The 26,186-nt window shown below is 51.7% G+C and overlaps 1 protein-coding gene and 1 long non-coding RNA gene across 4 annotated transcripts in view; one reads left to right on the top strand and one right to left on the bottom strand.

The window, feature by feature from the left end:
• The window catches only part of IL16 (interleukin 16), a 101,966-nt gene that overhangs the window by 75,194 nt on the left and 586 nt on the right, over nucleotides 1–26,186 (top strand). For 2 of the 3 annotated variants that reach the window (XM_077874110.1, XM_077874112.1), the window contains exons 9-19: nucleotides 239–356; nucleotides 2,420–2,552; nucleotides 6,565–6,652; nucleotides 9,482–9,960; nucleotides 13,343–13,502; nucleotides 15,406–16,495; nucleotides 17,982–18,150; nucleotides 20,333–20,434; nucleotides 23,672–23,930; nucleotides 24,168–24,290; nucleotides 25,830–25,921. In XM_077874110.1, the coding sequence (XP_077730236.1) occupies nucleotides 239–356; nucleotides 2,420–2,552; nucleotides 6,565–6,652; nucleotides 9,482–9,960; nucleotides 13,343–13,502; nucleotides 15,406–16,495; nucleotides 17,982–18,150; nucleotides 20,333–20,434; nucleotides 23,672–23,930; nucleotides 24,168–24,290; nucleotides 25,830–25,921 (2,813 nt within the window). The remainder of the gene's footprint in view (nucleotides 1–238; nucleotides 357–2,419; nucleotides 2,553–6,564; nucleotides 6,653–9,481; nucleotides 9,961–13,342; nucleotides 13,503–15,405; nucleotides 16,496–17,981; nucleotides 18,151–20,332; nucleotides 20,435–23,671; nucleotides 23,931–24,167; nucleotides 24,291–25,829; nucleotides 25,922–26,186) is intronic. The other variant, XM_077874111.1, reaches the window with a different exon arrangement.
• LOC144298977 (uncharacterized) lies at nucleotides 7,539–10,909 on the bottom strand. Its single transcript, XR_013365802.1, has 2 exons — nucleotides 10,289–10,909; nucleotides 7,539–9,522 (listed from the first exon to the last, which is right to left on the bottom strand). It is a non-coding gene; the product is annotated as an uncharacterized LOC144298977 (long non-coding RNA).

Genomic DNA, 26,186 nt, shown 5'->3' with positions numbered 1-26,186 from the left:
TACGTGTTCTGGAGCAGTGGCTAAAAGGAAACAAAGCAAGGCAAGCCCCAATCACACACAACGCTGCCCACAGAGGAGCAGGGCCAGGGTCGCTGCAGCAGTGAACACACTGTGAGGTCCAGGGCGGCCACTCCTCCTCGGGTGCCTGTGTTCTTAACTTGTGGCAGGAGAAGTGGGGTCCTCTGGGTCACAGGCTGGCTCACAAGCCCCCCTCCCTCTGTCCCGTACTTCCTCGCAGAAGCTGGCGTTGGCCTGGGAATCGGCCTGTGCAGTGTACCCTACTTCCAGTGCATTTCCGGCATTTTTGTGCATACGCTCTCTCCCGGATCTGTGGCACATCTGGATGGACGGCTCCGGTATGTCCCTATTTCTGTTTTCAGAGAAAACAAAAACAAAAACAAAACCCTGATTTACAGTGAGGAAAAGAATTCCTTAGACGCTGGGAAATTCATTTGGAGATGAGATATTTAGAATGACCCAAACATGGCTCAGAGCCTTGTTCTCCAGATTCCAGTGCCTGGACTGGTTGCATAAAAATCACTTGGGAATTTGTCAGAAATGCAGGATCTCAGGCTCCTCTCCAGACCTCCTGCAATGGAATCTGCATCCTAACAAGATCCTCAGGGATCTGTGTGTACACTGCAGTTCAAGAGGCATATCTCAGGGAATTCCAGTCTGAAAAGGAAAACATGAAGTGACCACATTTTAATTCCAATTTAACTAACACAGGATTTATAGTGATATAAGTAGGAGCTCCAGTGGGGTTTGCTGTGTACCCTGTATGGATAAAGAGCTTATGAAGCTAATCAGGAGTATTAATTCAGTTTCTGGGTGGTAGCAAAAAACTATTCACAGGCGTTGCAGACATATTTCTCTGCAAAGAACTTCTAAGAGAAGGCCTGAATCTAAATTTTCTTTCTGGTAGGTGACGAGGGTTCAGCAGTTTAACTTGTTACAATACTTCCAGCTCACCTGTCTTCTCTTTGTGCTGCACTTATACCTTCTCTCCCTGGGTTGGGGTTTTGCTAAATCAGGAGAGTTTTGCAGTATTTTTAAATTCTCCTACAATTGCAGTACATGCGAGGGCAAGCAAGCCATGGTCAGGATGGTGTCTTGATGGTGCTTCGAATTAGAGATGGATTTGCCATTGTCATGTGCATGGCAGTGATGGCTGATTTGCTGAGCTGTTATGCTGTCACTTGGGACATAATTACAGAGCCACAGAGACTGCCTAATACCTTCAGACAGAGAGTCCTCCCTCCTAGAACTGCAGCCGGGTGGAGACTGCTCTGGAAGCCTCTGCTGTCCTTGGCATCTGGTGCTACATGGCTGTGGTCTTCAGTCACATCATTGAAAATGGGTACTGTCTTAGCAAAGTGAAGGGGGATGCGCTCAGCAGATCACAGCAGGGGGAACAGTGAGATCCGTCCCAGGACACCTGTGTTCCAATCCATACCGTACCAAGAACCAGCCAGGCCAGTGGTCAGCACACTGGGGCCCACCACCTTCTTGGGTCTTCTTTTTAATAAAGTTTTATTAAAACACAGGCACACTCATTTGTTGACACACTGTTTGTGGCTGCTGTTTTCATGCTACAACATCAGAGTTGGGTGGTTGTGACACAGAGAGAGTGGTCTACAAAGCCTAAAATATTTACAATTTAGTCTTTTCCAGAAAAAGCCTTTTTAACTCTAAGCTAGGTCTTATGGAGGAGATGATTTCACCCGCTGTGCCTCAGTTTCTCCATCTGTGAGACAAGGGGGTTGGATTGCACCTATCTTCCATGTATGGATGCATCCCTCTTTTCTTTTCTTTTTCTTTTTTTTTTTTGGCTGGTTAGGTCACAGAATAAATCTAAATTTTCCCTTGCTCGCTTCCCATCTTACAGCAAGAATGCATTCCATGCTTTCTCTTCTTACTTCCTTTTACAAGGACTTCAGCTGCTGCCCAGTCAAGTTATTTCTTCTTTACCTTTTAGGTGCACAAAGCATCCATTTTTCCTCCTAACTATTCTACAGATGGGAATGATGAGGCCCAATGAGAGGGCGTGATTGGTTAAGTCGTGGTTAATTAGTAAATCACTTACATTGGTGAACCTATACCATCAATCTCAATTAGGCAGAGTTTAATGGGGAAAAGGAGGAAGAAAGTTGCAGACAAACTTTTGTTCATGTTGCCCCACCCTGGGTATGAAACATCTTCCCCTTCCCCCACTGTGGCTGCGCAGGGAGGGGCTGATTAGGGCACTGCTTTGGTCTGTCCTGCTCTGGTGTCAGTCAGGTGGCTAAGGAGCTCTACTTACTGGTGTAATGTTTAAATCTCATCAAACAGCCCAACTAGGAGTGGGGTTCTCAGGAAGGGGGCGTCCTAATGCCATGTGTGTTAGCTTGCTGATGGCTTCCTGTGTATACTTTCACAGGTGCGGTGATGAGATTGTGGAAATCAATGACTCCCCTGTGCACTGCATGACGCTCAACGAAGTCTATGCCATCCTGAGCCACTGCAGTCCTGGGCCGGTCCCCATCATTGTCAGCCGACATCCAGACCCGCAGGTAACATGCCACCAGGATGTCTTCTTCTACCCAGGCTCATTCATTTAGGACTCAACTTCGAACAAGAAATAGATGAAAGTAGGTGATGCTGGTTGGGTTTGGACCTGTATTTCCAAGAACCTGTTCCAAATGTGAGAGCAAGTGTCTGCAGCAGGGGTCCACTGGCAAACTCCTAGACACCAGAGGCAATTGGCATCACCTGAAGGGGGGCTCTTGCAGTAGGGTTACAAGTTCAAGGGCAGGAAAATAGAGACCCAGCATCCCTGCTGGAGATGCAGGAGATCAGTCAATTCATCTGTGCATCTAGCGGGGACCTGCTACATGACTGTTCGGCATTGAGCGTATAAAGCTGAGCAAGTCCTAGCACACAATCCTGCTCTCTGGAAGCTCAGGGTCTTGCTAGAGATACTGACACAGATATAGTTGCAATAGATAGTGGTAAGTATTCTGGGAATAGAGGGGTACAGAAAGGAAGGTTGGATAAAGCAAGAAATACCAGAAGTTAGCTTTCTCTAGGCAAAGAATTTGAGGAAGGTCATTCCATGAAGTGGGAACACAAAGTTCATTTGTAGAGTCATGAGGAGACCTGTCATGGAAGGACAGGGGTAGGTTCTCCTGAGGCTGGGATGTGAGTACTGGGTGGAGAGGCAGAGATCCAGGTCGGCTGGCATTGGAGCCGCACTGTAGCAGGCTTCCCATGGGGTGCTCAGGAGCTCACATTGTATGGGTGAGGAGCTAGGGGAGGTCTGTGGCTATAGATGTAATATGTTTAGATTTTATTTTTTAGCCACTGATGGTGCTGTGAAGGACAGGGTAGGGTGGGCACAGCCTGGAATATGAAGAGGAAGGAAAGAGATGGAGAGGGCCTGTACTACATAGTAAATGTGAGAAGAGGATGGAGAAGACGGGGACACAGACAGCTCCAGACGGATTGGTTGTGCTGTTGGCTGATTAACCTGGGGCACAGGGGGTCTAGGATGGCTGCAGTGTTTTCAGGTCAGAAGATGGAGTGATGATACCACCACCACCACCAGTATAAAGAAGAGAAGGAGGAGGGCCCTCAGGAGGGAAGAAACGGTCCCATGTGGGGCATAAGGAGATTGAGGTGCCTGTGGGGTACCCAGGAGGCGGTTAGATTTAGGGCTGATAAAGGTTGGTACGTGGGGTCCGGTTCATAGTGAGCCTTGGGAGTTGAGGCCATGGGCATCGGTGAAGTTCCTTTGGGGAACCCGGTGATGCTCACCACCACTGTTTATGGAATCCTTTGTGCTAGGCGTACTTGCCAAAAGACGAGACAGACACAATTGTGTTTAGTTGTTGAAAACCCCTGTGAGGTCAGCGTGACTCTCCCTTCTAAGTCACAGAGGAGAAAACCAAGGTGTAGAAGGGAGAGAGGACCTTGTCCCATGGTGGAACTACAATGGACAAAGCTGTACTCTTTTTTTTTTAAGATTTTATTTTTTATTCATGAGAGACAGAGAGAGAGAGAGAGGCAGAGACACAGGCAGAGGGAGAAGCAGGCTCCATGCAGGGAGCCCGGTGTGGGACTCGATCCCGGATCTCCAGGATCACACCCTGGGCCAAAGATGGCACTAAACTGCTGAGCCACCCGGGCTGCCCCAAAGCTGTGCTCTTAATGAACAGACTCCAAACTCCCAGCGGAAACAGTACAGAGATGGAATCGTGAACCAGATCCGCATGCATCTAGTGTAGTGGGACTCTGACCCAGCTCTGTGGAGCACTAAGGATAAGCACCCCTAGAGAAAAGCAAACTTCCTATGAAGGTAAATAAGTAATTTGTCTAAACCTCTGGAGATAGAAGAAAAGAAGTGGTCTCAGTGTCTCCTGCTGCTCTGGGGCCCTGTGGGGAGAGAGCAGGGGAGTAGGAGTTGGGTTGGGGGGTTAAGGCAGGGGGCCCCTGGCCTTGAGGAGCTAGGTTCTGCCTGGAGTGGGGCACACACATGGAGAGCCCACGGAAGGTGAGGGCCACGGGGGATGAGGGAGTCAGCATCCCAGCAGCCCAGAAAAGGGAGCCGGGCCTTGAAGGACAGCCGGGGCTTAGGGCAAAGTCAGTGCGGGCAGAGGAGTCCAGAGCCCACAGGCAGTGGCACACCTGCCTCCTGGCTGGCTCTGCTACTCACCTTTGGTGACACCTGCGACGTTCATCTAAGCTCCCAGAGCCTCTGGGTCCTCAACTCTGGAATGGGGGAGCCGTCTTTACCTGGCAGGACTGCTGTTGGCGTGAACTCCCTGTACTGAGAGTTTGCCAGGTATTGTGCACGGCACTTTAAGTGATTTATTATTATTTTAATTGTGGTAAAATACATCTAACACGACATTCACCATATTTATATACCATTTTAAGCGTACAGCTCAGTGGTGTGAAGGACATTCTCCTCATTGGGTGCCTGCACCACTGTCCATCTCCAGATCTCTTTTCATCTTGTAAAGCTGGAACTCTGTGTCCACCAAACAGCTCGCCATTCTGACTCCCTCCAGGTCCTGGAGACCCGCTTTGTACTTTCTGTTCTGATGACCTTTTGTTCTTCATATACATGGAATTAACAGTCCTCATCCTTTTGTGACCGAATTATTTCGCTTAGCAAAATCTCTTCAAGTTTCATCCATATGCTAGCAGGTGTCCGCATGTCCTTCCTCTTTAAGGCTGATGACAGTCCATTGGTGTATGTACCATGGTCTGTTTCTCCTCTCCTCTGCCCATGGACACTTGAGTTGCTTCACCTTTTGGCTGTCATGAATAATGCTGTTATGAACATGGCTGTGCACATATCTACTTGAGTCCCTGCTTTCCATTGTCTTTGGGTATGGATCCAGAAGTGAAACTGCTGGACCGTATGATAATTCTATTTTTAACTTTTTGAGGAAGTGCTATACTATTTTCCACAGCAGCTGCACCATTTTGCATTCCCACCATCAGTGCGAGAGGGATTCAATTTCTCACATCCTTATAAACACATATTGTTTCCTGTTTTTTTTTTTTTTTTGATAGCAGTAATGTTATGGGTATGAGACGGTACCTCACTGTGGTTTTGATTTGCATTTCCTCAGAATGAGTGATGTTGAGCACCTTTGCATGTACTCACTAGCCATTTGTATATCTTTTTTGAAGAAAAGTCTATTTAAGTCCTTTGCCCATTTTTTTACAATGGGCTGTCTGGTTTGTTGTTGTTGTTGTTGTTGTTGAATTATAGGCGTTCTTTATGTATTCTGGATCATAATCCTTTATATGACATATGAATATTTTCTCTGAGTCCATGAGTTGACTTTCAGTAGATTGATTGTATCCTTTGATGCACAGATCTTACTTTTGACAGTCAAATTTATCTATTTTTATTGTTGTTGCCTGTACTTTTGGTATCAGATGGTTTATTTTTTTAAATCCCTCTGACCTCACTAGGAAATAAGTTATATTATTGTTATTTCACAGAAGAAGAAATTGAGGCACAAGGAGGTTAAGTAACTTGTCTAAGAGTACACAACTAGAAAGTGAAGTAGCTAGGTCTTGAACACAAGTCTATTTGGCTCCAAGAGTCATACTCTTAACTATTACTCTAAGGTGATTAGTGACCCATGACAGTAAAACAGTGATGGTGATGATGGTGATGATAATGTTGATGGTGATGATGATGACGATGTCATGGCAGCATTGCCAAAAATGGAATACTCCCAAAGGTCAACTGTTTAGTTGTAACTCCAGTGCCTGGAGTTTCTCAGCGAGCAGTGGAGAGAAGGTTGGACAGTTGAGAGGGGCCACCTTGAGAACACTTTTATGGACAGGCTTTGGACTTCACTGACAGTATACTAGGGAACCACTGGTGCCATGGAATCAATAGGGTGTTTCCAGAAGTGGAATTTGCCAGCTATTTGCAGAGTGGTTTGGAAGGACAGACCCTGGAATCCAAGCGCCCCACTTGAGAGCTGGTAATAAGACTTGCAGACTGATGCAGACATTTCTGCTGTTTTACCTGAGCAGCTGACTCATATTTTCTAGGTCTCTGAACTGCAACTCATAGAAGCTGTGGCCCAGGCTGTGGAGAATGTCAAGTTTGGAAAGGAGAGGCATCAGTGGAGTCTGGAAGGTAAGGGAGATGGTGAGCTCTGACTTGAATATCTTTGCCTTCTTAGACAGCTTAGGGGGTAGCCATGAACTTGCCTCCCACCTCAGGGATGTAACAGTGATCACGGACAAGCATGACACATGGACAAAGGTTGAAAGCCAGCAGCCCATCAGCTAGGCTTGGCTCACACTTTTGCTTTGTTTGGGTAGAAGATGATAGAAGCATCTGAATCTGGATTCTTTTCAATGAGCAGGCCCTCTCCCTGTCTCTGTAGTTCCCACCATTCCCTGTTATCCCGGGTTGCCATTTCCCCAGGCACCCCATACACATTTGAGTTTTCAGCACTAAACTAATAATAATAATAATATAATAATAATAATAATAATAATAGACTCTTTAGAAATAATATCTAAAAAAAGAAATAATACCTAACTCTTACTAAGGTCTTCTAATTTCAGACACCTGGGTTAATTCATGAATTATTTTACCAGATCTTTACATATAGTTTTTATGCACATTTCTTTTTTAAAAATGAATTTATTTATTTTAGAGAAGGGGAGGGAAAGAACAAGCAGACTCCTTACTGACCACAGAGCCCCATGCAGGGCTGCTCTCAGGACCCTGAGACCATGACCTGAGCCAAAATCAAGAGTTGGACACTCAACTGACTGAGCCACCCATGCACCCCTTTATGTACATTTCTAAGGAAAAGGTGGGGCCCTGAGAGGCTCTTTGGGCCAAAATCACTCTATATAGTGGACAGAGCATCTGGACAGGAACCAGGTTAGCTGAAAGGCTGCTCAGGGCTCAGCCACTGGGCATTGGCCAAGTCATCCTGGAGCATATGATAGAACAACATGAAAATATTGACTAGGAGGCTAAACAGTCTGAAAATGTTCAAAGAAAGGAATGTTCAAAAATTTTATTTCAACTATGTTCTATCATTTCCGCCCACTCAACATGCAATTATGCTCAGGAAAATATATCAGAGAGACTCATAAATATTTTGACAGTGGTTATTTCCAGCTGATAGGACCACAGATAAATTCTTGCATTTCTCCCTTTTTGTGGCTGAGTTTTTTCTCTTTTTAAAAAAGATTTTATTTATTTATTTATTTATTTATTTATGAGAGAGAAAACACAAGCGGGGGGAAGGGCAGAGGGAGAGGGAGAGGCAGGCTCCCTGCTGAGCAGGGAGCCCACAGGGCTCAATTCCAGGACCCTGGGATTGTGATCTGAGCAGAAGACAGGCACTTAACAGACTGAGCCACCCAGGCACCCTTATGACTGAATTTTTTCTAATGAGGATGCATTATTTTATGGTCAAGATAAAGCATAAGAAATTTTTTTTCCTTTAAAGAGGATTTGAATTGTGAGCTTGGCTGACCTTGGTTTTGTCCTAAGGTTTAGGATTCTCTTCTCTGGGGCTCTCCTTCCTCTCTTGGCCTTCCAGAATGAGCTGGAGTTTGAGCAAGAGGCTGGGCCTCAGTCTGTTCCCACTCCTTTGAGCAATGATTCTAGGAACGAAATACCTGGAACAGTTTCCTGCTAGAGAAAACAGCCTCTCAGGGTTCTGTGGGTGTCCCCTGGTCCTGAGAATAGGCGTGTTGGGGGAATAACCCAGGAAGAAAGGCTGGATGAGAGGGAAGAAGGAGGCTCAGTTCATCCTCAGCTGGAGGAAATGATAGCCTCTTGGTACAAGGCTTAACACACATTCACAGGTGTTTTCTGTCTTTGATATTGAGCCCTGAAACAAGCCCAGTGGCCCTGGAATATTATTCCCATTTTATAGGTGAGAAAGTGGGGTGTTGCTGGTTGGGTTCCCCAGGGAGTCAACTGTGAGACAGTGTTTGGTAGGATGTTACCTCGGAAGGGTCCTAGCAACCAGAGCCTGTGAAGGGGAAGAGAGCAGAGGGCTGGGCAGTGGGGGAGGTGACCTGATACACAGCTTCAGCCAGCCCCTGGAGTTTGGCAGCTAAATGGCACATTAGAATCGTCTGGTTTGGGGATCCCTGGGTGGCGCAGCGGTTTGGCGCCTGCCTTTGGCCCAGGGCGCGATCCTGGAGACCCAGGATCGAATCCCACATCAGGCTCCCGGTGCATGGAGCCTGCTTCTCCCTCTGCCTGTGTCTCTGCCTCCCTCTCTCTCTCTCTGTGACTATCATAAATAAATAAAAAAAAAAATTAAAAAAAAAAAAAAAAAAGAATCGTCTGGTTTGGGCAGCCTGGGTGGCTCAGCGGTTTGGCACCGCCTTCAGCTCAGGGTGTGATCGTGGAGACCCGAGATCGAGTCCCATGTCGGGCTCCCTGCAGGGAGCCTGCTTCTCCCTCTGCCTGTGTTTCTGCCTCTCTTTCTCTCTATGTCTCTCATGAATAAAAAATAAAATCTTAAAAAAAAAAAAAAAAAGAATCGTCTGATTGGCAGTAATGGCTCCTCCTTTAGAGCCCATCTCCATCAGTCCCCCCATCGGTCCCTGGAAACGAGCTGCCCCTTGGGTGAGGTGGCTCCCTGTAGGCAGTCCCTGCAGAAGCTGACAATGGCAGACACCTGCCACCAGCACACCCCACAGCGGCGAGAGCAACCCCTTCCTCAATGGGCAAGTTGGAGATGCGTCTCCATATCGATCACATGGAGACTCAGCAATTTGAGCCATTTTCCCAACTTGAAGTCTACAGCTTGCAGGGGACAAGCCCATGAATCCCGGGCTCTGAATCCAAAGTGACCTCAGATGAGAAGGAGACAGCCTGGGGGTGCGGCGTGCAGCCCGGAGCAGTCCAGTTGGGGGCATGGCAGACAGTATGTTTGCCCTTCAGGCTCAGCTGTGGGAGTCCCTTGTCTTTCCATTGCAGGTGTCAAAAGGCTGGAGAGTAGCTGGCATGGGCGGCCGACCCTGGAGAAGGAGAGAGAAAAGAACTCAGCACCCCCACATCGCAGAGCTCAGAAGGTCATGATCCGCTCCAGCAGTGATAGCAGCTACATGTCGGGGTCCCCCGGGGGGAGTCCCATTAGCGGCTGTGAACAGCTGACTTCGGACCCAGAGGTCCCCACCCACAGCCCCAGCCTGTCCCTGGGGCAGGAGCCAGGGGCCCTTCCCGTGGCTCTGTCTAGGCCGCCCCAGGAGAGCCCACCCCTCCCTGGGATGCCGGACAGCCACCCACCGCTGAGACTGAAGAAATCCTTTGAGATTTTGGTGAGAAAGCCCACGACCTCCAAACCCAAGCCTCCTCCCAGAAAATATTTTAAAAGCGACAGTGACCCTCAGAAGAGTCCGGAAGAGAGGGAGGACCCCCTGTGCCCTTCTGGGCACACCTTGCCCACGTGTGGCCAGGTAAGAGAGGCATCTCACAGGTTGAACATTCTCCTGAGCTCCAGAGCCCAGAATTGTGGTTTTGTTGCTACCTGTTTATTTGTATCTTCTGCACGGTCGTTCTTGAGCTCAAGCAGCAGCGTTAGCCACGGGGGAGGCAGGTTGCCCTGCTGTGTTGGAGAGAAGAGGCTCAGCTCAAGCTTCGGGCGGACCGTGCAGATTCGAAGCTTGGCGGATCCCAAGCTGAAGCCCCATTCCTGCTGGCTGGCTTCTGGGTTCCCTTCTAAAATATACTGGAGCTTACTACTGCTTTTGAGAGGCGTGTGTGGGGGGTCATTTCCAGGCTTACCTTGGTGCGGGGTGGGCAGACAGGCTGTGCCATCTACGTGGATGCCCGGTGGAATCTCAGGCCCACGAGCCTTCATGGCTGTGCTCCTTCCTGCAGCATCTGTTCAAGACCTGGCTTCCTTCCTCTGCAGCCGCAGGCCACCCCTGTGGGAAGGCAGGCCGTCGGCTGGGCAGCTGCTGCACTGTGGGCCATTTGCATGCCCGGGCCCTGTGCTGAGCACTACACAGCCACTGCCCTAGTCCAGCCCTACCCCCCTGGGGGTGAGGTGCCCACCCCCCGAAAGAGTTGGCTGAGCTCAAGCCCTCATGGCCAGCGGCTTGAGCGCTGGGAGACCCTGCCTCTCACAGCCTGGGTCCCAGAACTGCCGTGGCCAGGCAGGTGGTGATGTGGCCTCGGGACGTCCCCTGACCGCCTGTAATTAGAGTTGACGAACCAGGAGGGGAAGAAGCCCAGGGTGCAGTGTGGGGGAGGTTTGTGTAGGAGGGGGAAGTGATGGGAGGAGGAAGCCAGCCCACTGAAAGGGAAGTGGGGTCCTGCCCAGCCCAGCGCCACCGGATGTGGTTGCTTGGCTGTGCCTAATGGGCTGGTCCAGGTGGGTGCATCCCCTGCCTCCTGCTTGAAGCAAAGGTCGTGCTTCGCCGTGGGTCCGGAAGGGCAGATGAGGAACAGGGAAGCCGAGAAGCCAGGCTTTTCACTTTTTCCTGGAGACTCAGAAAAGGAGGAGCAGTTTTGCCAGGACAGGTCTGCGGCGCCGCGGGGCTTCTCAGTGATGCCCCGGGGGTCCCCGGCCAGAGCGGGCAGCAGGTGTGCCTAGGCCAGTGGGCTGGAGGAAGACGCGGGTTTCTGCCGGCGGGGGCTCCAGTGTGGGCACTTTCTCCGAGCAGCCCTCCCGGGGCTGGGGCTGGCTGTCCGGCCTCCTCCGCCGCCCTTGCCGGGGTCAGCAGCACCCTTTCCGGTGCCTCCGCTTTGTCCCACGTGGCCAGCAGGCCCTGCCCAGCCAGCACAAACCACATGACACACTCCTACTGGGAGTGGGAGTCCCAGTAGGGAAAGGACAAAACTGGGAAGCAAGGCTGGACCTCACTCGAGTCCCTGTGACCATTTCTGGGGCTCTCTCCCTGGACGCGTCTCTCCGTGGCCCCAGGGAACAGCATCTCCCTGGCTGTCCCTCCCTTTCTCCCGGTTCCCTCTCTCCCGGTTCTCTCAGGACAACCCCCAAATCTTTCCCATCCTATAACTCATCAGGATGAAACCGCCACCACCAAAATGACCCTCAGGATATTATTTTCCTCAACAGAAGACCAATTCTCTCCTTTCTAGGCAATCAACTCAGACCTATCACTGAGCCAAAAATGCACCATTGGCCCTGTGAGCCCACAGGTCTGTCTTTTCTCCTTTCCTCTCTCTCTCCCCCGCCCATCGCACTATGGAAGCAGCTCAAAGTTGCTTCCAGAAATATCTGCATAAAACTGGATTTATTTCAGGGGCTAATTAAGAGGGGGAAAAAACCCCTCCATTAAGAGGATACACAATATCACGTGTGTTAATGAAAAAAAACAAAATACATATGTGTCTGTCCCAAGGGGCAAAGTTGCTTTAATTAGTGTGGTTGGTACCAGGGTGTCAGCTGGTAAATCATCAGCGACTCACAGATATAGACAAATGTCACCTTACAGAGCTCCCAAATGAGCAAAGCTGAATTCCAGCCACGTGTCATTTTTCCTGCTTGATGAGGGTCCTCGATGCCATCGGCCTAGTGTCTTAAGTTGCAAATGCCATGGGCAAGCCTTGTTTCTTCAAAGGACTAGTTCAGGAGCTCAGGGACTCCTGAGTTGGTTGGTCTCTCTGTTTTTTCCAAGTGCTCTCCCCTAGCTCAGGTCTCTGATGGGGACTTGGTGGCAGCAAGGCTCTGTGAATGCATTTCCAACTTTTGTAGCCCTCATAGTGTCAAAGAATGTTTATCACCAGTGTGGACATTCATTTCAGGCCACAGACGTTTGCCATTTCTGTTCTATTCCCAAATGATGCATTTATTCCCCCGTCTTTCCTTCCTCTCGGGAGGAAGCCTGTAGCCTGGCCAAATCCCTGGCCCATCATTCTACCTGGCTCTAGAATGAAAGGACACAGAGATCACCACCATGCAGCCCAGGGTTGCTCCCGCAGATGACCACATGTGAGAGCGTCCCTGTGATGACACCACTCTTCTTCTCCTTGTCTGGGCTGGCACCTGCTTGTCCCTCTCACTGAGTGTGTAGGTCCCTCTCCCTGGAACACTCTCTTTCCGCTTCTCTGCCTGGGAAGTTCTTACTCTTTGTTCAAGAGCCAGACAAAAAGAATTTCTCTAGGAAGCCTTGCTTGCCCCTTGGCTTTCTCTGGGCACCGGCAGCATCACATTTGTGCTGCAGGAATGCAAGCCCCAGGTAAGCAGTGGGTGGGTGCTGGGGGCCTGGTCAGCTTGTCCAAGTCCGGTCAGGAAGGGGCCTGAGACCGCATCCGGGTTCAGTGGGGAGAACACATCTGCCAGGGACTGACCACACCACGGCAGGTGCAGCAGAGGGAAGCCACAGTACGGGCACCCCAGGGCCTGTCATCCTCAGAGCATGCTTACGAAACATCCCTGATGGATGACAGGGCAGAAAGCGGCCAACCCACATTTTGCTCTGAGTGTCTGAACCTGAAGTTAGTGGAGATTAGGCAGCTGCTGTTCCTTCCCATCCCGGGGCCCTGCTTCCCCCCGATGCAGCGGTACACGGAGCGGGGCCAGCGTCTTTCACGCCCCGAGCTTCTTGTCCCTGTCACAAAGGGCCTAGGGACTTGACGCTCGGCAAGGAGGAGGTGCATTCTGGATGTGGGCTTCCTGGACGCAGACGGCGCCCTGGGTGCTGGGTGAGCGGGCAACGCTGGGGACGAAGGGGCCCCTTGGCAGGGCTGCTGGGGGGCCCGGCACGAGAGCAGCTCAGCGGGGGCTCTCCGGTGCCAGCCCCAGTGCGCCTGAGCCCCTCACGGGGGCAGGCCACCGTTTTCACATGGTCTCGCTTCCTGTTTACACCACAGGAAGCCAGAGAACGGCTGCCACCACCACCGCTGCCGCTGCCGCAGGAAGACACGGCAGGGAGAGCCCCCCGCGCCCTCGCCTGCTGCCCAGGGCCCACCGTGGACCCGCACACAGCGCCCTCCTCGGAGCCCGAGCCGGGACGGAGACGAGGCAGCCCAGGTAGGCTTTCAGTTCGGGCTTCCCGAAGGAAGGACCTTCCCGGTGAAGGTCCAGGAAAGAGGTAAGGATGTGGGTTTGCTCTGAGGATGGACGCTTGTGCCTGACGGGGCAGCTGGACTCGGGTGGGTGAGCAGACAAGAGCCCTGAGGTGCCCAGGCAGCAGGACAGGGGGTGCTGCCAGGCTGGGGACCCCCAATTGGACTGGTGATGCTGCAGAGGTGCTCGGTGGGGACAGTCAACAGGAGGAGGACAGGGTGGGGGGTGGCCGGCACTCTAGCACACGGTGTCCAGCATGTCCCAGGCTGGGCATGCGGCTTCACATTCCCTGGTAGGTGCTGCGTCCGTGAGGGTGGGTGTGCTCACATGGCACCCTGCAATCGCTGAGACATGACTATGTCCTGGCCTGCTAGAAAAGGCATAGGATTTGGGGTCAGGAAGACCGGCATGGGACACCCAACTCTCTCCTCTGGGTAGCCTTCTTTGCTTTTCTGAGCCTCTATCGCTCATCAGCACAGTGTGGCAAATCACATGGCACCCCAGCATGTACTGAATGCTGCTTCACCAGGCTCTGTGCCAGTTGCTGGAGAAAGGGAGGGACAAACAGGAGACAACCAGTCCAGGCCATCAAGGAGCTCCGGGTATTGCAGAAGAACTAACCTGTAGGCTACAAACCATATGTGCCTGTTTCAGAAACGCTACATGAATAGCACATGAGTGGCCCCTGGAGGGTTGGGAGAGGGCGTTATGGGTGGAAACGTCTGGTCTGTCTCACCCAGAGCAGGTGTCCCACTGATGCCGGCTCCCCGTCTCCACATTCCCTTCCCTTAGTCACCCCAGTTGAGGAATACCCCAGAGAATACCTTGGTGCTCTGCTTGCAACAGCGCCTCACCCCTGCGTGCAAAGGGCTTGCCAGCAGAACCTCACTGCCGTGCTTTATGACAGCCCCTTGCAATAGAGCGATGGATAAATGCAGAGCTGGGCTGAGAGGCCTGGGCCCCCCTAGCAGAGAGCCATGCAGATCTTCCAGATTGTGCGGAGCATCTCTCATACCTTTGAGGCTTAACACTCTCACGGTTTGCTTCTCTTGAGGCCTGGCACTGAGACAGGGGCCAGCAGGGGTCAGTCCTTCTCATGCTGGGCTGCTGCTGGGTATCAAGCGCCCACCCCGAGCACAAACCCAGAGCAGCAAACTCTTCACCAGGGAAAGATCAGACCTGGAGGCCATGGGAGGGTCACATGTCCACTTGGTATCTTTGCTGTGTGAGGGCCAGCCTCCCTCTGTCCCTGGATAAGAAAGTCTCCTCACTTTCCCAGTGGGGATGCACAAATATGAGAGATGCAAACCAGCGAGGGAGGGGGTTAAGGACCGAGGTGAGCTGGGGTGCACCCCATCTGAAGGCAAGCACGTTGAAGTTGCTTTTTAATGAGATGGGTGGGCCACGGCAAATATGGCCACCAATCTGTGACCTTTGCCCTAAAAGTTTTAAAAGGTAAGAAAATTGCTTTGGCTTTTAAATTTGTGATGACTCACGGGCAGGCTACTTAGTGCAGGGAAAGGACAGTGAGAATCAGGAGATGGTGGGCCGTGCCCTGTCTGGGCCAACAGGTAGTCCCTTACCTGTCTGAATGTTGGATTTCTCAGTTGTAAAATGCCAGACATTGGCCTGGACATTCTCTGCAAACCCTTCCAGCTCTAAAATGCTGCGAAGTGAACTCTGGTTCTGGCGTGCTGCTTGTGGGCATTGCAGGCAGGGAATGGCACCAGGGAAGGGGGCTAGTTGCTCACCCAACCAGCGCCCAGCACCTGCACTGGTCTCCTCCCCCAGAACGCTTCTTGCTCTTTAGCTTTGAAATGGGGATATAGGTGTAATGCTCAGCTTTGACCTTGTCTCTGTTGCCCAGGGACTCAAACGTCCCCAGTCAAACACCCGCTCCTTAAGAGGCAGGCTCGGATGGACTATAGCCTTGACATCACAGCCGAAGACCCCTGGGTTAGAATTTCCGACTGCATCAAAAACCTGTTTAGCCCCATCATGAGTGAGAACCACAGCCACGTGTCGCTGCCGCCCAGCGTCGGCCTGGGTGGAGAAGACGGGCTGCGGGGCCACCCAGATGGGACGCCGCCGAAGCTGGATGCCACCAGCGGTGCTTCCAAAGCTTACAAGTCAGCGGACAGCAGCAGTGTGAAGAAGGGTCCTCCTGTGGCCCCCAAGCCAGCCTGGTTTCGCCAGAGCTTGAAAAGTTTGAGGACGCGTGCTGCGGAGCCCAGGCGGCTGCCTGACACGGCCTCGTCCTCCAAGCCCGCACCGGCTTCCAGGGAGCGCCCGGGGGCCCCCACTCGAGCCTTCTCGTCCTCCATCAAACAGAGAATCAGCTCCTTTGAAACCTTTGGCTCCGCGCAGCTGCCCAACAGGGGAGCCCAGAGACTGAGTCTCCAGGCTTCTATGGGGGAGGCAGCACAATCTCCAGGGGAGCAAGACGGAGGACAGGTTCCTGGCCTCTCGGGGCGAGGGCCCCCCCACACCGTGGAGCAGCAGCAGCCAGAGCCAGAGCCACTGCCGCGGGGCACCCTCACCTCCTCCAAGACCAGCGAGCTGGGAGTGTCGGGGTCCCCTCTCCCAGGACGGCAGTCCAGTCGGGAGACCCTGCTCCCCGACCCTGATCCTCTCTCAAGGCTGCTGTCCACACACACAGAGGAAGCCCAGGGCCCCGTTGTCAAGATGCCGAGCCAACGGGCGCGGAGCTTCCCCCTGTCCCGCACCCAGTCCTGGGAGATGAAGCCACTGGATGAGAAGGCCAGTAAGCTCTACTCCATCAGCAGCCAAGTGTCATCGGCTGTCATGAAGTCCTTGCTGTGCCTCCCGTCATCCATGTCCTGGGGACAGACGCCCTGCAGCCCCAAAGAAGGGGGATCTCCTGCATCATCTGCCGGTGACACCCCAGCCATGAACACCTCTGCAGAAACAGCCTTGGACACGGGCTTCTCACTCAAGTGAGTGTGCCCCTATATCCTTCACCTTCCTGTCTTCCTGCTCTCTCTTGTCTGTCTTTCTTTCATGGCTGTGCATAGCCTTGAAACAACATCTGGGGAACCCTAAGGAGTCACTCGCTTATTCTTCCCCAGGCGTGTGTGCATGTGTGCGTCTGTGTTACACCTTCCATATGAAGGAGGAGTTTCACAACACCTGGTCTGGGAGGGTGGCAGGAAGGTCCCTGGCGAGTTGCTCATGGAGATTTGGAAACACACGCACCTCTGACATGTCCTGCTCCTGCTCAGGAAGACCAGACTGGAGCCAGGAATAATGCCCCGCTCTCCCCCGCCGCCACTCCCGAAGGAATCCACGAGAACTCTGCACGTGGGTTCAGGCCCCTGGACGGGGCGTTAGAACATCAGGGGCCTGGTTCCTGCTCTGGCGCTGACTCCCTGACCACGAGCAGGTTCCTCATCCTCAGTTTGCCTTTCCGTTGAGATTAGGAGGTGGGTAGAACCTGCTCCAAAGAACTGGGGTGCTCCTCACAGTTCCCTGGGGCTCCCACTGTGGGGTGAGGTCCTGCCTTGAATCAGAACAACTCTGTCTTTATCAGCTGTGTTTCTTATTCTTACACTGCTGAGACCCACAGACCCTGATGTTTCATGTTCCAGCCCCTGCAAACAGGGAAGAAACACGAGTGGCTCTGAGACACACAGCTAGAGCAGGGGCTCAAGAGCCAGACCGACCCCTGGGTAGCCACTGGGAGCCGGTCAGTGGTAGAGGCGCCCTGTCACACTGAGGTTTCCCGGGAGCTGGCTCTTCCTGGCTGAGAAGCTGTTTTCCAGTTGGAACTGCAAGGCTCACGGTTAGAATTTACTGCCGCGGGACCTCTTTACCTGTTGGCAGTAAAAGTCTGCCGATCAGAGGGAGGAAAAATTTCTTCTTGCTGAACCACAATTTCCTGCAAAATACGAGGTGTAGCTGGAAAAAAAAACTGGCTACAAATACCAAAATAAGTTCCAAAGAAAAAAAGAAGGCCAGTTGCGGGCTGCGCAGGCGCTCTTTGTGGTTATTAGGTGCTAATGGGGGGATACGCAGGTGTTGACGGCAGCGAAGGAGCACAGGGGTGAGTGTGTGCAGGGTGCCATGGCTGTGACCTGACAGCAGTGTTGGTGCAGACTTGTCCAGAGCGTCTGCTGTACTCTGGCGTGAGGTGCTGACATTGGGAGACCCCGACCTGGAGGCAGACACACCATGATCTGTGATTGTGAATCCCAGATCTGGGCATTTTGTGGCCATGTGACCACAGACAAGGCATTCACCCTCTGGAGGCCCCAGTGTCCTCATGGCTCTAGTGGAGGGATGCCGGCATCTACTCAGATTTGTTGCATCAAATTACAGAATGCACACTGGTGCCTAGCCCCATGCCCAGAACAGTGATCCCACAATGGCCGTGGGCTCCTCTTAATATTCTGATTCGTACCATGTGCTGTTTCTCTATGACAGCCTCTCAGAGCTGAGAGAGTACACAGAGGGGCTCGGTGAACCCACGGAAGCTGATAGCTGGGACCACTGCTCCCCTCAGTCTGGCCAATCAGTCATCAAACTGCTGAGCTCCGATGAATTGAAGAAGCTCATCGAGGAAGTGAAGGTTCTAGATGAAGCAACGTTAAAGGTAGGCTTCCTTTGTAAGCACTTACAGTGACCAAGGCTGTACTGTGAGCTGTGGCTGGAGGGGACGCAGAAGCAGTCCCCAGGGTCCTGCCCGTGGAAGTGGACATTACCTCACCAGACCACAGTAAGACCCGCCACTCAAAGGAAGCTCTGTAGCTTAGATAGTGCTTTTAATTGTTGGCTTATTGCATCTTTTCAACTATTTTGTACATGAGAAAGATGGGGCTCAAGGGTTTTCTTTCTCCAAATCCTGTCCAACCTGGCATGCATGTCCGGGGAGATGCTTGCTTCACAGGAGCGTGCTGTTGTAAGCAGCCTGGGTTATAAGTTCTCACCCCAGAGACTTCCCCTGCACAGGGAGAAGTGATTGATCCTAGGGCTTGCAAGCCACCACCCTCCATCTCACTCAAGTCATTGTGAAAGTCCTACTTCCCATATGCTTCTGAGCACACCCCGAGATATGAGGAGAGGAAGTGGCCAGGCAAAGCTGAAGTCAGCTCAGCTCAGATGAGCATTGACTCGAGGCCTTGCCCCTCCTGGGTTGTCTCAGATCTGCAAAGGCACCAGAATCTTCCAGACTGGGGTGAAAGCATTAAGGAGGGATCATAGCTGAAATTCCCAAGGGTAAGAGTGCGGCTTAGCCTGAGTAAAACAAAATGCCCTGAGCTGCGATTCACTCGTCACCAGGACCTGTCTCTCAGGGCTTCCTCACACTGAATAACAGGGTCAAAGGTATTGTGTCCAACACAAAGAACTAACTTGTCTAGGGTGTCACTGGGAGATGATTTGTTTTTCTGCTGGATGAGGGCCTCTTACAGGGCAGGTAACCTGGTACTTGGGTCAAAGTGGAGAGATTTGGGCCAATGCTGGGGTAGAGGTGGGTGGAGTGGTCCCTTCATCCCTCTGGGTCTTGGGGACTGCAAACAAAGGATCCCAGAGTCAGCGGCATGACAGGTGCTCTGCTGGTGCCAGAGCAAGTGAATTCTTCAACATGAGGGTATTCCCTGGCAGTGAGGTACAAACTGGTAGCCCGTCAGCCACAAGGATCTGAGGGTGTATTTTATTTGGTCTGCATGGTGGTTGTTGAAATTACTGTGTTCTAAAGATTATAAAACCTGAATTGATACCTGGCCATCTGGCTTCTCTCTTTGTTGAAAGAGAACAGTCGATGGGGCACCTGGGTGGCTCAGTGGTTGAGCACCTGCTTTTGGCTCAGGGTGTGATCCTGGAGTCCCAGGATCAAGTTCCACATCAGGCTCCCAGCATGGAGCCTGCTTCTCCCTCTGCCTGTGTCTCTGCCTCTCTCTGTGTGTCTCTTATGAATAAGTAAATAAAATGTTTCAAAAAAAAAAAAAAAGAAAGAAAGAAAGAAAGAAAGAAAGAAAGAAAGAAAGAGAACAGTCGAGTAGCACTGAGTCTACCTTACTAGGTAACAGCAGGTTCGTTTGCACAGGAGACGTGCTCCCTGGTTCTCTGCAGTTCCCATCACCCTAAATGTCTCACGTCTGTTCAGTTTGCTCCTTTAAGTGATCTTCCTGGGTCCTCATGTGCATTTGACCTTGAGGCCTCAGGTCAAGATCAGAAAGAGCATCTCTGATTTCAGACAGCACAGAGGGATTGTTTCGGCTCCATGAGAGCTCACTTCCAGGTGAGAAGCACTGTGTGCATATGCTTTTGTGTACATGCATGTGTGCGTGGGTGCATGTGTGTGCTGCAGCCAGGAGTTGGCTGGGCTCTTTCATGTGCAGCTGTGCCCCATTGGAAGAGTAGGAAGATAGAAGGAGCAACCAACTTCTGCAGGACAGCGCTGACCTCTGAAGTCCCACAGGCTGACCTTGCCCCGCACGGAAACGGCAGGGCTGTGTTACCTACCATGCTGGGTTTCCAGCTGACTTAGTGGCACCCAGCCTCATCTGGACAAGCGTGGGTGTGTGCGGGGTGGCCGGAGAAGGAAAAGAACTGCACCTGTTACTTTACACATGCTTTTTCTCTTCTGAACTTCCTATGACGCCAGAAAGCATAGTCCTCTCAGTCCAGATGGTGGGACAGGTTTGAGGAAGTGATATAACTTGGCATGTGGCCACGCTGAGGTTTGAGATCAAATCAGCCTGATGTTAAAGTGCTTCTTAAATTGCTCTGGCTGGCGCAGTGAATGTTTTTAATATATGTGTTTCCTTCCACAGCAATTGGACAGCATCCATGTTACCATCTTGCACAAGGAGGAAGGGGCTGGCCTTGGGTTCAGCCTGGCAGGAGGAGCCGATCTAGAAAACAAGGTGATCACGGTGAGTGGCCCAGCCCTGCAGGTGTGCAAGAGCCAGAGACAGTGGCCCTGCCAGGAAGGGCCTCATGTTGGGATCAGAGGAGTGCCTGGCACCAGTCCACTGGGCAGGATTTTAAAGGGGAGCTGTCAGGACCCATCTCTTATAAGAAGCATAGTAACATCACCTATGTAACTCTTTTCTACCCCCTTTGAGATCCTTAATTTAACAAACAAGGTCTCTGTAGACCCCAAACAACTGGAATATGCCAAAAGAAATCTGAATCACTTGTAGAATCTTAAAAAAAAGAAAGAAAATTACAGATGTCTCAGCCTCACACCAGGACTACTGGATCAGAAGTTCTGGGGGTTAAAGCTCTAAGGCCTATACAGCTGCAGGTTTTGTCTGAAGGGACATTTATTTATTTTTTCAAAAGATTTTATTTATTTATTCATAAGAAAGAGGGGAGGAGAGGAGAGGAGAGAGAGAGACAGAGACAGAGACAGAGACACAGGGAGAGGGAGAAGTATGCTTCATCCAGGGAGCCTGACGGGGGACTCAATTCCCGGTCTCCAGGATCACACCCCGGGCTGAAGGCAGCGCTAAACTGCTGGGCCACCAGGGCTGCCCCTGAAGGGACATTTAAAAAAAACTCAAACTCCTTAAATGTCACCGAGTAGTACACTTTAAAATGGTCCATCATATGTTATGTGAATTTCAAGTCAACAAAAATTCAAAGCAAGCTCTATTTAATGTCTCTTGTTTTGGACAAAAGAGACCGGTAACCTGTTAGCTACTAAACATTTAGACAAGGATGGTTTATGACCACAGGTGCCTTGAGGGGAGGCTGGACAGCTGGAGTTGAAAACTGGGCGGTGATGGCATAGCACAGCATGCTGGATGCAGAGGGGCCTCACCTGAACAGAAAGGTGCCTGGGGAAGGTGGATCCTATAAAGGAGACTGCTTTCCTGGTTTTGCCCACTTGGAAAGTGGAGATGTTAGCTTGGACACTGGAAGGCTGAGACAGAGGGTTGGGACATTAGGGCCATGCCAGAAAGAAGCAGTTCCTGTATGAGTTCACAGAGCACAGAACAGACTGCCCTCTGAGGCTTCAGATCTTGTGGTCCAGCCCCTGTTCTTTGGGGATCAACTGGAGCCTGGGGGCAGAGAGGGGAAGCGGCAGCTCCCCATCACCTCCTCCTCTTCCTCTTTTGGTCCACACGGTCTGCAGTGGCAGCAGCCCACCTGTCTGCTCACCCTATCTGACCTGGATGCTTTCTGGTGGTCCCATCCTCATGGATGGAGCTGAGACATGGCCGCTCCGTCTCTCCAAAGCTGGGTGCACCATCCTCATCAATGGCTGTGTTGTCTCAGTGCACTCTTTATGTGGACTCACATGAATTTCCTTGCCCAGCTAAAAATAAACCCTGCAGTTCATCATCAGCCAGGATTAAATACACCACACCGCCAGGCAGGTGACTTGGCCCATTCCTATTGGTCAATTCAGAGCAGTGACTTCCTTCTCTGCAAGCAGGCTCTCTCTCTCTCTCTCTCTCTCTCTCTCTCTCCACACACACACACACACACACACACACACACACACCCAAAAAACAAAAAAAACCTCCCCTACACACAGATACACAAAACCACTCAGGATCTATTTCTGTCACTAAGCACACAGCAGGGTATGATTATAAAGAGGCTCCTGATCATTGACTTTCTGTTTGAAGAGAGCTGGCCTGTGAGAATAGTACGAGGGATCTTTGGGTTTGCCCTGAGTGGTGACTTCTCTCCACCCTATTTGATAGCTCCCCTGAGACACTGCAGCCACTCAAACCCCAGGAGGAAGCAGTGCACATCAGCCAGGCATATGCACCAAACTTCCTCTTTCTCCTTCTGCATATGAACACTCCCAAGTCATTAAAAGAAAACTAATGTTGAGCACTGTCCAAGACCGAGGCCCACGCTGGGCCCTCACTGGTTTGTCTAAACCCATCTTCCCATGACTGACAGTGGGGGGTGGGCAGGGTACTTAGTGCTATTTATGCTTTATCTATAGAGGTGGGATCTGAGATGGCCAGCAGAGCTTCTGCTTCATACTTGGGTCTTGTACAGAGCCTGGGGATCCTCATCTCTGACCATATCACAGAATTTTTTTGGACATCAAAACAACTTAGAGAAACAGACAGCCTGGTTTCCATGATGATGTACCACATTTCAGTAATAGCCTGTGCATGCTCTCATGCAATCCTCTTAATTATGCACATTAGAATTTACCTCATTAAAGATGCAGATGGAAAGACATGAGGTTTTCTTTTTTTTTAAAAAACCGTCTATTTTGCAAAAAGAGGACCAGAAGGTGTGGCCTCTTTTAACTGGATCAGAATTTCTCTTTTTTTTTTTTTTAATTTTTATTTATTTATGATAATCATACAGAGAGAGAGAGAGAGGCAGAGACACAGGCAGAGGGAGAAGCAGGCTCCATGCACCGGGAGCCCGATGTGGGATTCGATCCCGGGTCTCCAGGTCGCGCCCTGGGCCAAAGGCAGGCGCTAAACCGCTGCGCCACCCAGGGATCCCTGGATCAGAATTTCTAGGGAAATTTTAAAATGCCCAGACTTACTAGGATAGCGTTTCTCAAAAAAAAAAAAAAAAAAAAAAAAGAAGCATCCTGTGGAAGATGGGGGCTTGAAAATTCTGCCTGGAAAAAAGGATTCTTGGCTGAAACACTTTTGGGGATCCCATGGCCTGTTCTTACAGAAGCATCATGCAAATTTGCTTCGTAGAGTCTCTAATACCTTTTTAAACAAGCTGTAGATGTTTTCAGAACTTTTGTTTCATCCAGCATTCTTAACTTACTTAGACCTTAGAAACCTTTTCTTATACACCTATTAATGTGACACAGAATCAGTGCTTCCGAAAAACCACCCTGGGAAATGCTGCCGCAGAGCAGGTAAGGGGGAAGATTTGAACTGGGATTGTGAACTAAGATTGTGGTGAACTAAGATTGTGGCAATTGGCTAGGGCATCATGTTAGGAAGGGTTCTGAGGACCAGTCTGGCCATTAGGCTAGCGATCCCTGGTCTGGGTGGTGGATGAGGGAGGCCCTGTGCCAGCAGCCCTGATCTGAGACATAACTTGTATTTTCTTCTCGCTAAGAATCCTTCAGGTTTGACTAACTGGTTTGGATCCTCCTCCAGCAAGAACCTGGACCTGATGCTGGGTGATTCCTGGCTCTTGACTTCCTTTGGTTTGTTCAGGTTCATAGAGTGTTTCCCAACGGGCTGGCCTCCCAGGAGGGGACTATTCAGAAGGGCAATGAGGTTCTGTCCATCAACGGCAAGTCCCTCAAAGGGGCCACACACAACGATGCCCTGGCCATCCTCCGCCAAGCTCGGGACCCCAGGCAAGCCGTGATCGTCACGCGGAAGCCGGCTCTGGAGGCTGCGCCCGACCTGAACTCCTCCACGGACTCTACGGCCTCAGCCTCGGTGGCCAGCGATGTTTCTGTAGATCCCAGTAAGTGCCCCGAGCTCGGTGGGAGCCCCGTGGGTCACGTTGCCCTTGGCCACGTGGGGCCAGTACTGCTGGGGCTGCTCCATGATGTGCGGCCGGCCCGGGACACTGCTGGGGGTGTGTCTGTGCTCACAGGCGTGCGGGCCCGGGCGGGGCTGCAGATCCAGCGGGCACGAGGCCCAGGCGTCTGTGGGCTGGCGCGGAGGGCACCCCTCACCTGGCCCTGTGCTTCCCCTGCAGCAGAGGCCACGGTACACACGGTGACACTGGAGAAGACCTCTGCGGGCCTGGGCTTCAGCCTGGAAGGTGGGAAGGGCTCCTTGCTCGGGGACAAGCCTCTCACCATTAACAGGATTTTCAAAGGTGGGTGTGTGTCGGCTCCTTGCGTTCTCTCCTGCTGCGAGTGTTGGGCCGGGCCCCTGCAAGGCTGCTAGGCGCCTGCTGGCCAGGCAGGGGGCCACTTGGGGACTGGATTCAGCTCTTTTTACCGGTTCTCCTCGGCTCGGGACAGCCCCTTACCCCTTCTATTTCTCTGGGTCCTCATGACAGAGCCCTGGGCTTGATTCAGCCTGGCAGGCCCGCCCAGCAGGGACTAGGCCGAGATCCGAGAGGCACAGCCCAGGGCACAGCCCTGCAGGGACCCCCACACCCGTGATAGCTTATTTCAGTGTGTTATTTTTATTTTTAATTTCTTAATTATTTTTTAAAGATTTTAGTTGCTGATTCATGAGACAGAAGAAGCAGAGACACAGGCAGAGGGAGAAGCAGGCTCCCTGTGGGAGCCCGATCTGGGACTCGATCCCAGGACCCCGGGATTGCGACCTGAGCCAAAGGCAGATGTTCAACCCCTGAGCCACCCAGGTGGCCTCAGTGCGATATTTCTAAAAATTAAAATTAATGAAAAAATCCATAAGGAACAAAATATCAAAGTTTAAAATAAGGATGGAGTCTGACTTTCCACTTGTACACACTCGGCCTCACTCCCCTCCCCCTGATCCTGGACCGGTCAGCTCCCTTTATTCAAAACTCTGACATTTTGTTCATTGTGGGCTGAGGTGCAAGCCGGCCTAAAGTGGGGGTCACTCGGGTTTTCCCTCGAACATTGTGAACGGCCTGCAGCTCCCACAGAGAACCACCCAGGCTCTTCCCAGCTTCTCAGGCTGGAGCAAAACACAAAACAGGGACATGTGCACAGAGAGAGCACAGAGCAGGAGCCTAGGCCCTGGGTTCCAGCTCAGCCTCTCACTTACTGAGTGACTGCTGTCTCTGGGGCCGGAGGCTCCTCATCCACACAGAGGTGTGGGGTGTGTCTGTGCCCCGGGTGCACGGAGGCTCACTGTGGGGAGGGGAGTCTCCAGGAATCCGTGTTTATTCCAACTCTGGGAAAGACAGTTTAACTTTTGAAGGTGGACTTGGGCTCAGCATGTGGCTCAAAGTCCAGAGGCCAGGGTTCTGGTGTTAGGAGCTGTGCTCCTAACAGCAGCATGATCCTGGACAGGCCTCTACTTAGCAGCCCAGGCCCATCTGCGGACACTGGGCTGGGCCTACCAGCTGCAAGGAGATGGGGACTCTGGGGCGGAGAGTCTGGGTTCAAACCTGGGCCACAATACCTAGCAGCTCTGAAGCTCAGCTGGTTACCTGCATCCTCGGGGTCCTCACAGGTGAAAGGGGACTACTACCACCCAAACAGTGTTAGCAGATCACCTGAGACACACAAGGGCCCGATATTCTCCAGCACTTCTGCATTCTCATTACTATTAGCTTCTATTCATACTCCTGAATATCATTGTATCAAATGGATAGAAAATCCTTCGATAGAAACAATAAAATAACACTCTTCCCACAAGCATCTTTGAATGAGTGGGGGCCATATATGATTATGTCCTCTTCACATGGACCCAGGGGTCTTCTCCAGGCCGTTCAGAGACAGCGCACTGCGAAGGTTCACCAGCCCCCTTCCCACACTGCCCAATGCCTGGCGAGCTCATCAGAAGGCAAGAGACTGCATGTGAATAGAAGGGGTTGGGCTGGTGTCCGAGGAGGGGGGTCAGTTCCCCAAAGGCCTCTATGACCCACAGAAGTCTCCTCAACTGAGCTTGGGGCTGCCCAGAACCTCCCTTCTCTGGGGACACAGAGGCTATACCTTTCCCAAGGGCCATGGAGCTAGAGCCTGGTGTGCCAACCTCAAGGTCACTATTTGATGAGATGCCTCATTCTAGACCCACTGCCAGGTTCCCAAGGGATGGGCACCCTGTTCCC

Source organism: Canis aureus, chromosome 2, assembly GCF_053574225.1.
Source record: "Canis aureus isolate CA01 chromosome 2, VMU_Caureus_v.1.0, whole genome shotgun sequence".
In the NCBI taxonomy this organism is placed as follows: Eukaryota; Metazoa; Chordata; class Mammalia; order Carnivora; family Canidae; genus Canis; species Canis aureus.
The sequence above is the reverse complement of the archived record's forward strand: the minus strand, read 5'-3'. Positions and strand labels throughout refer to the sequence as shown.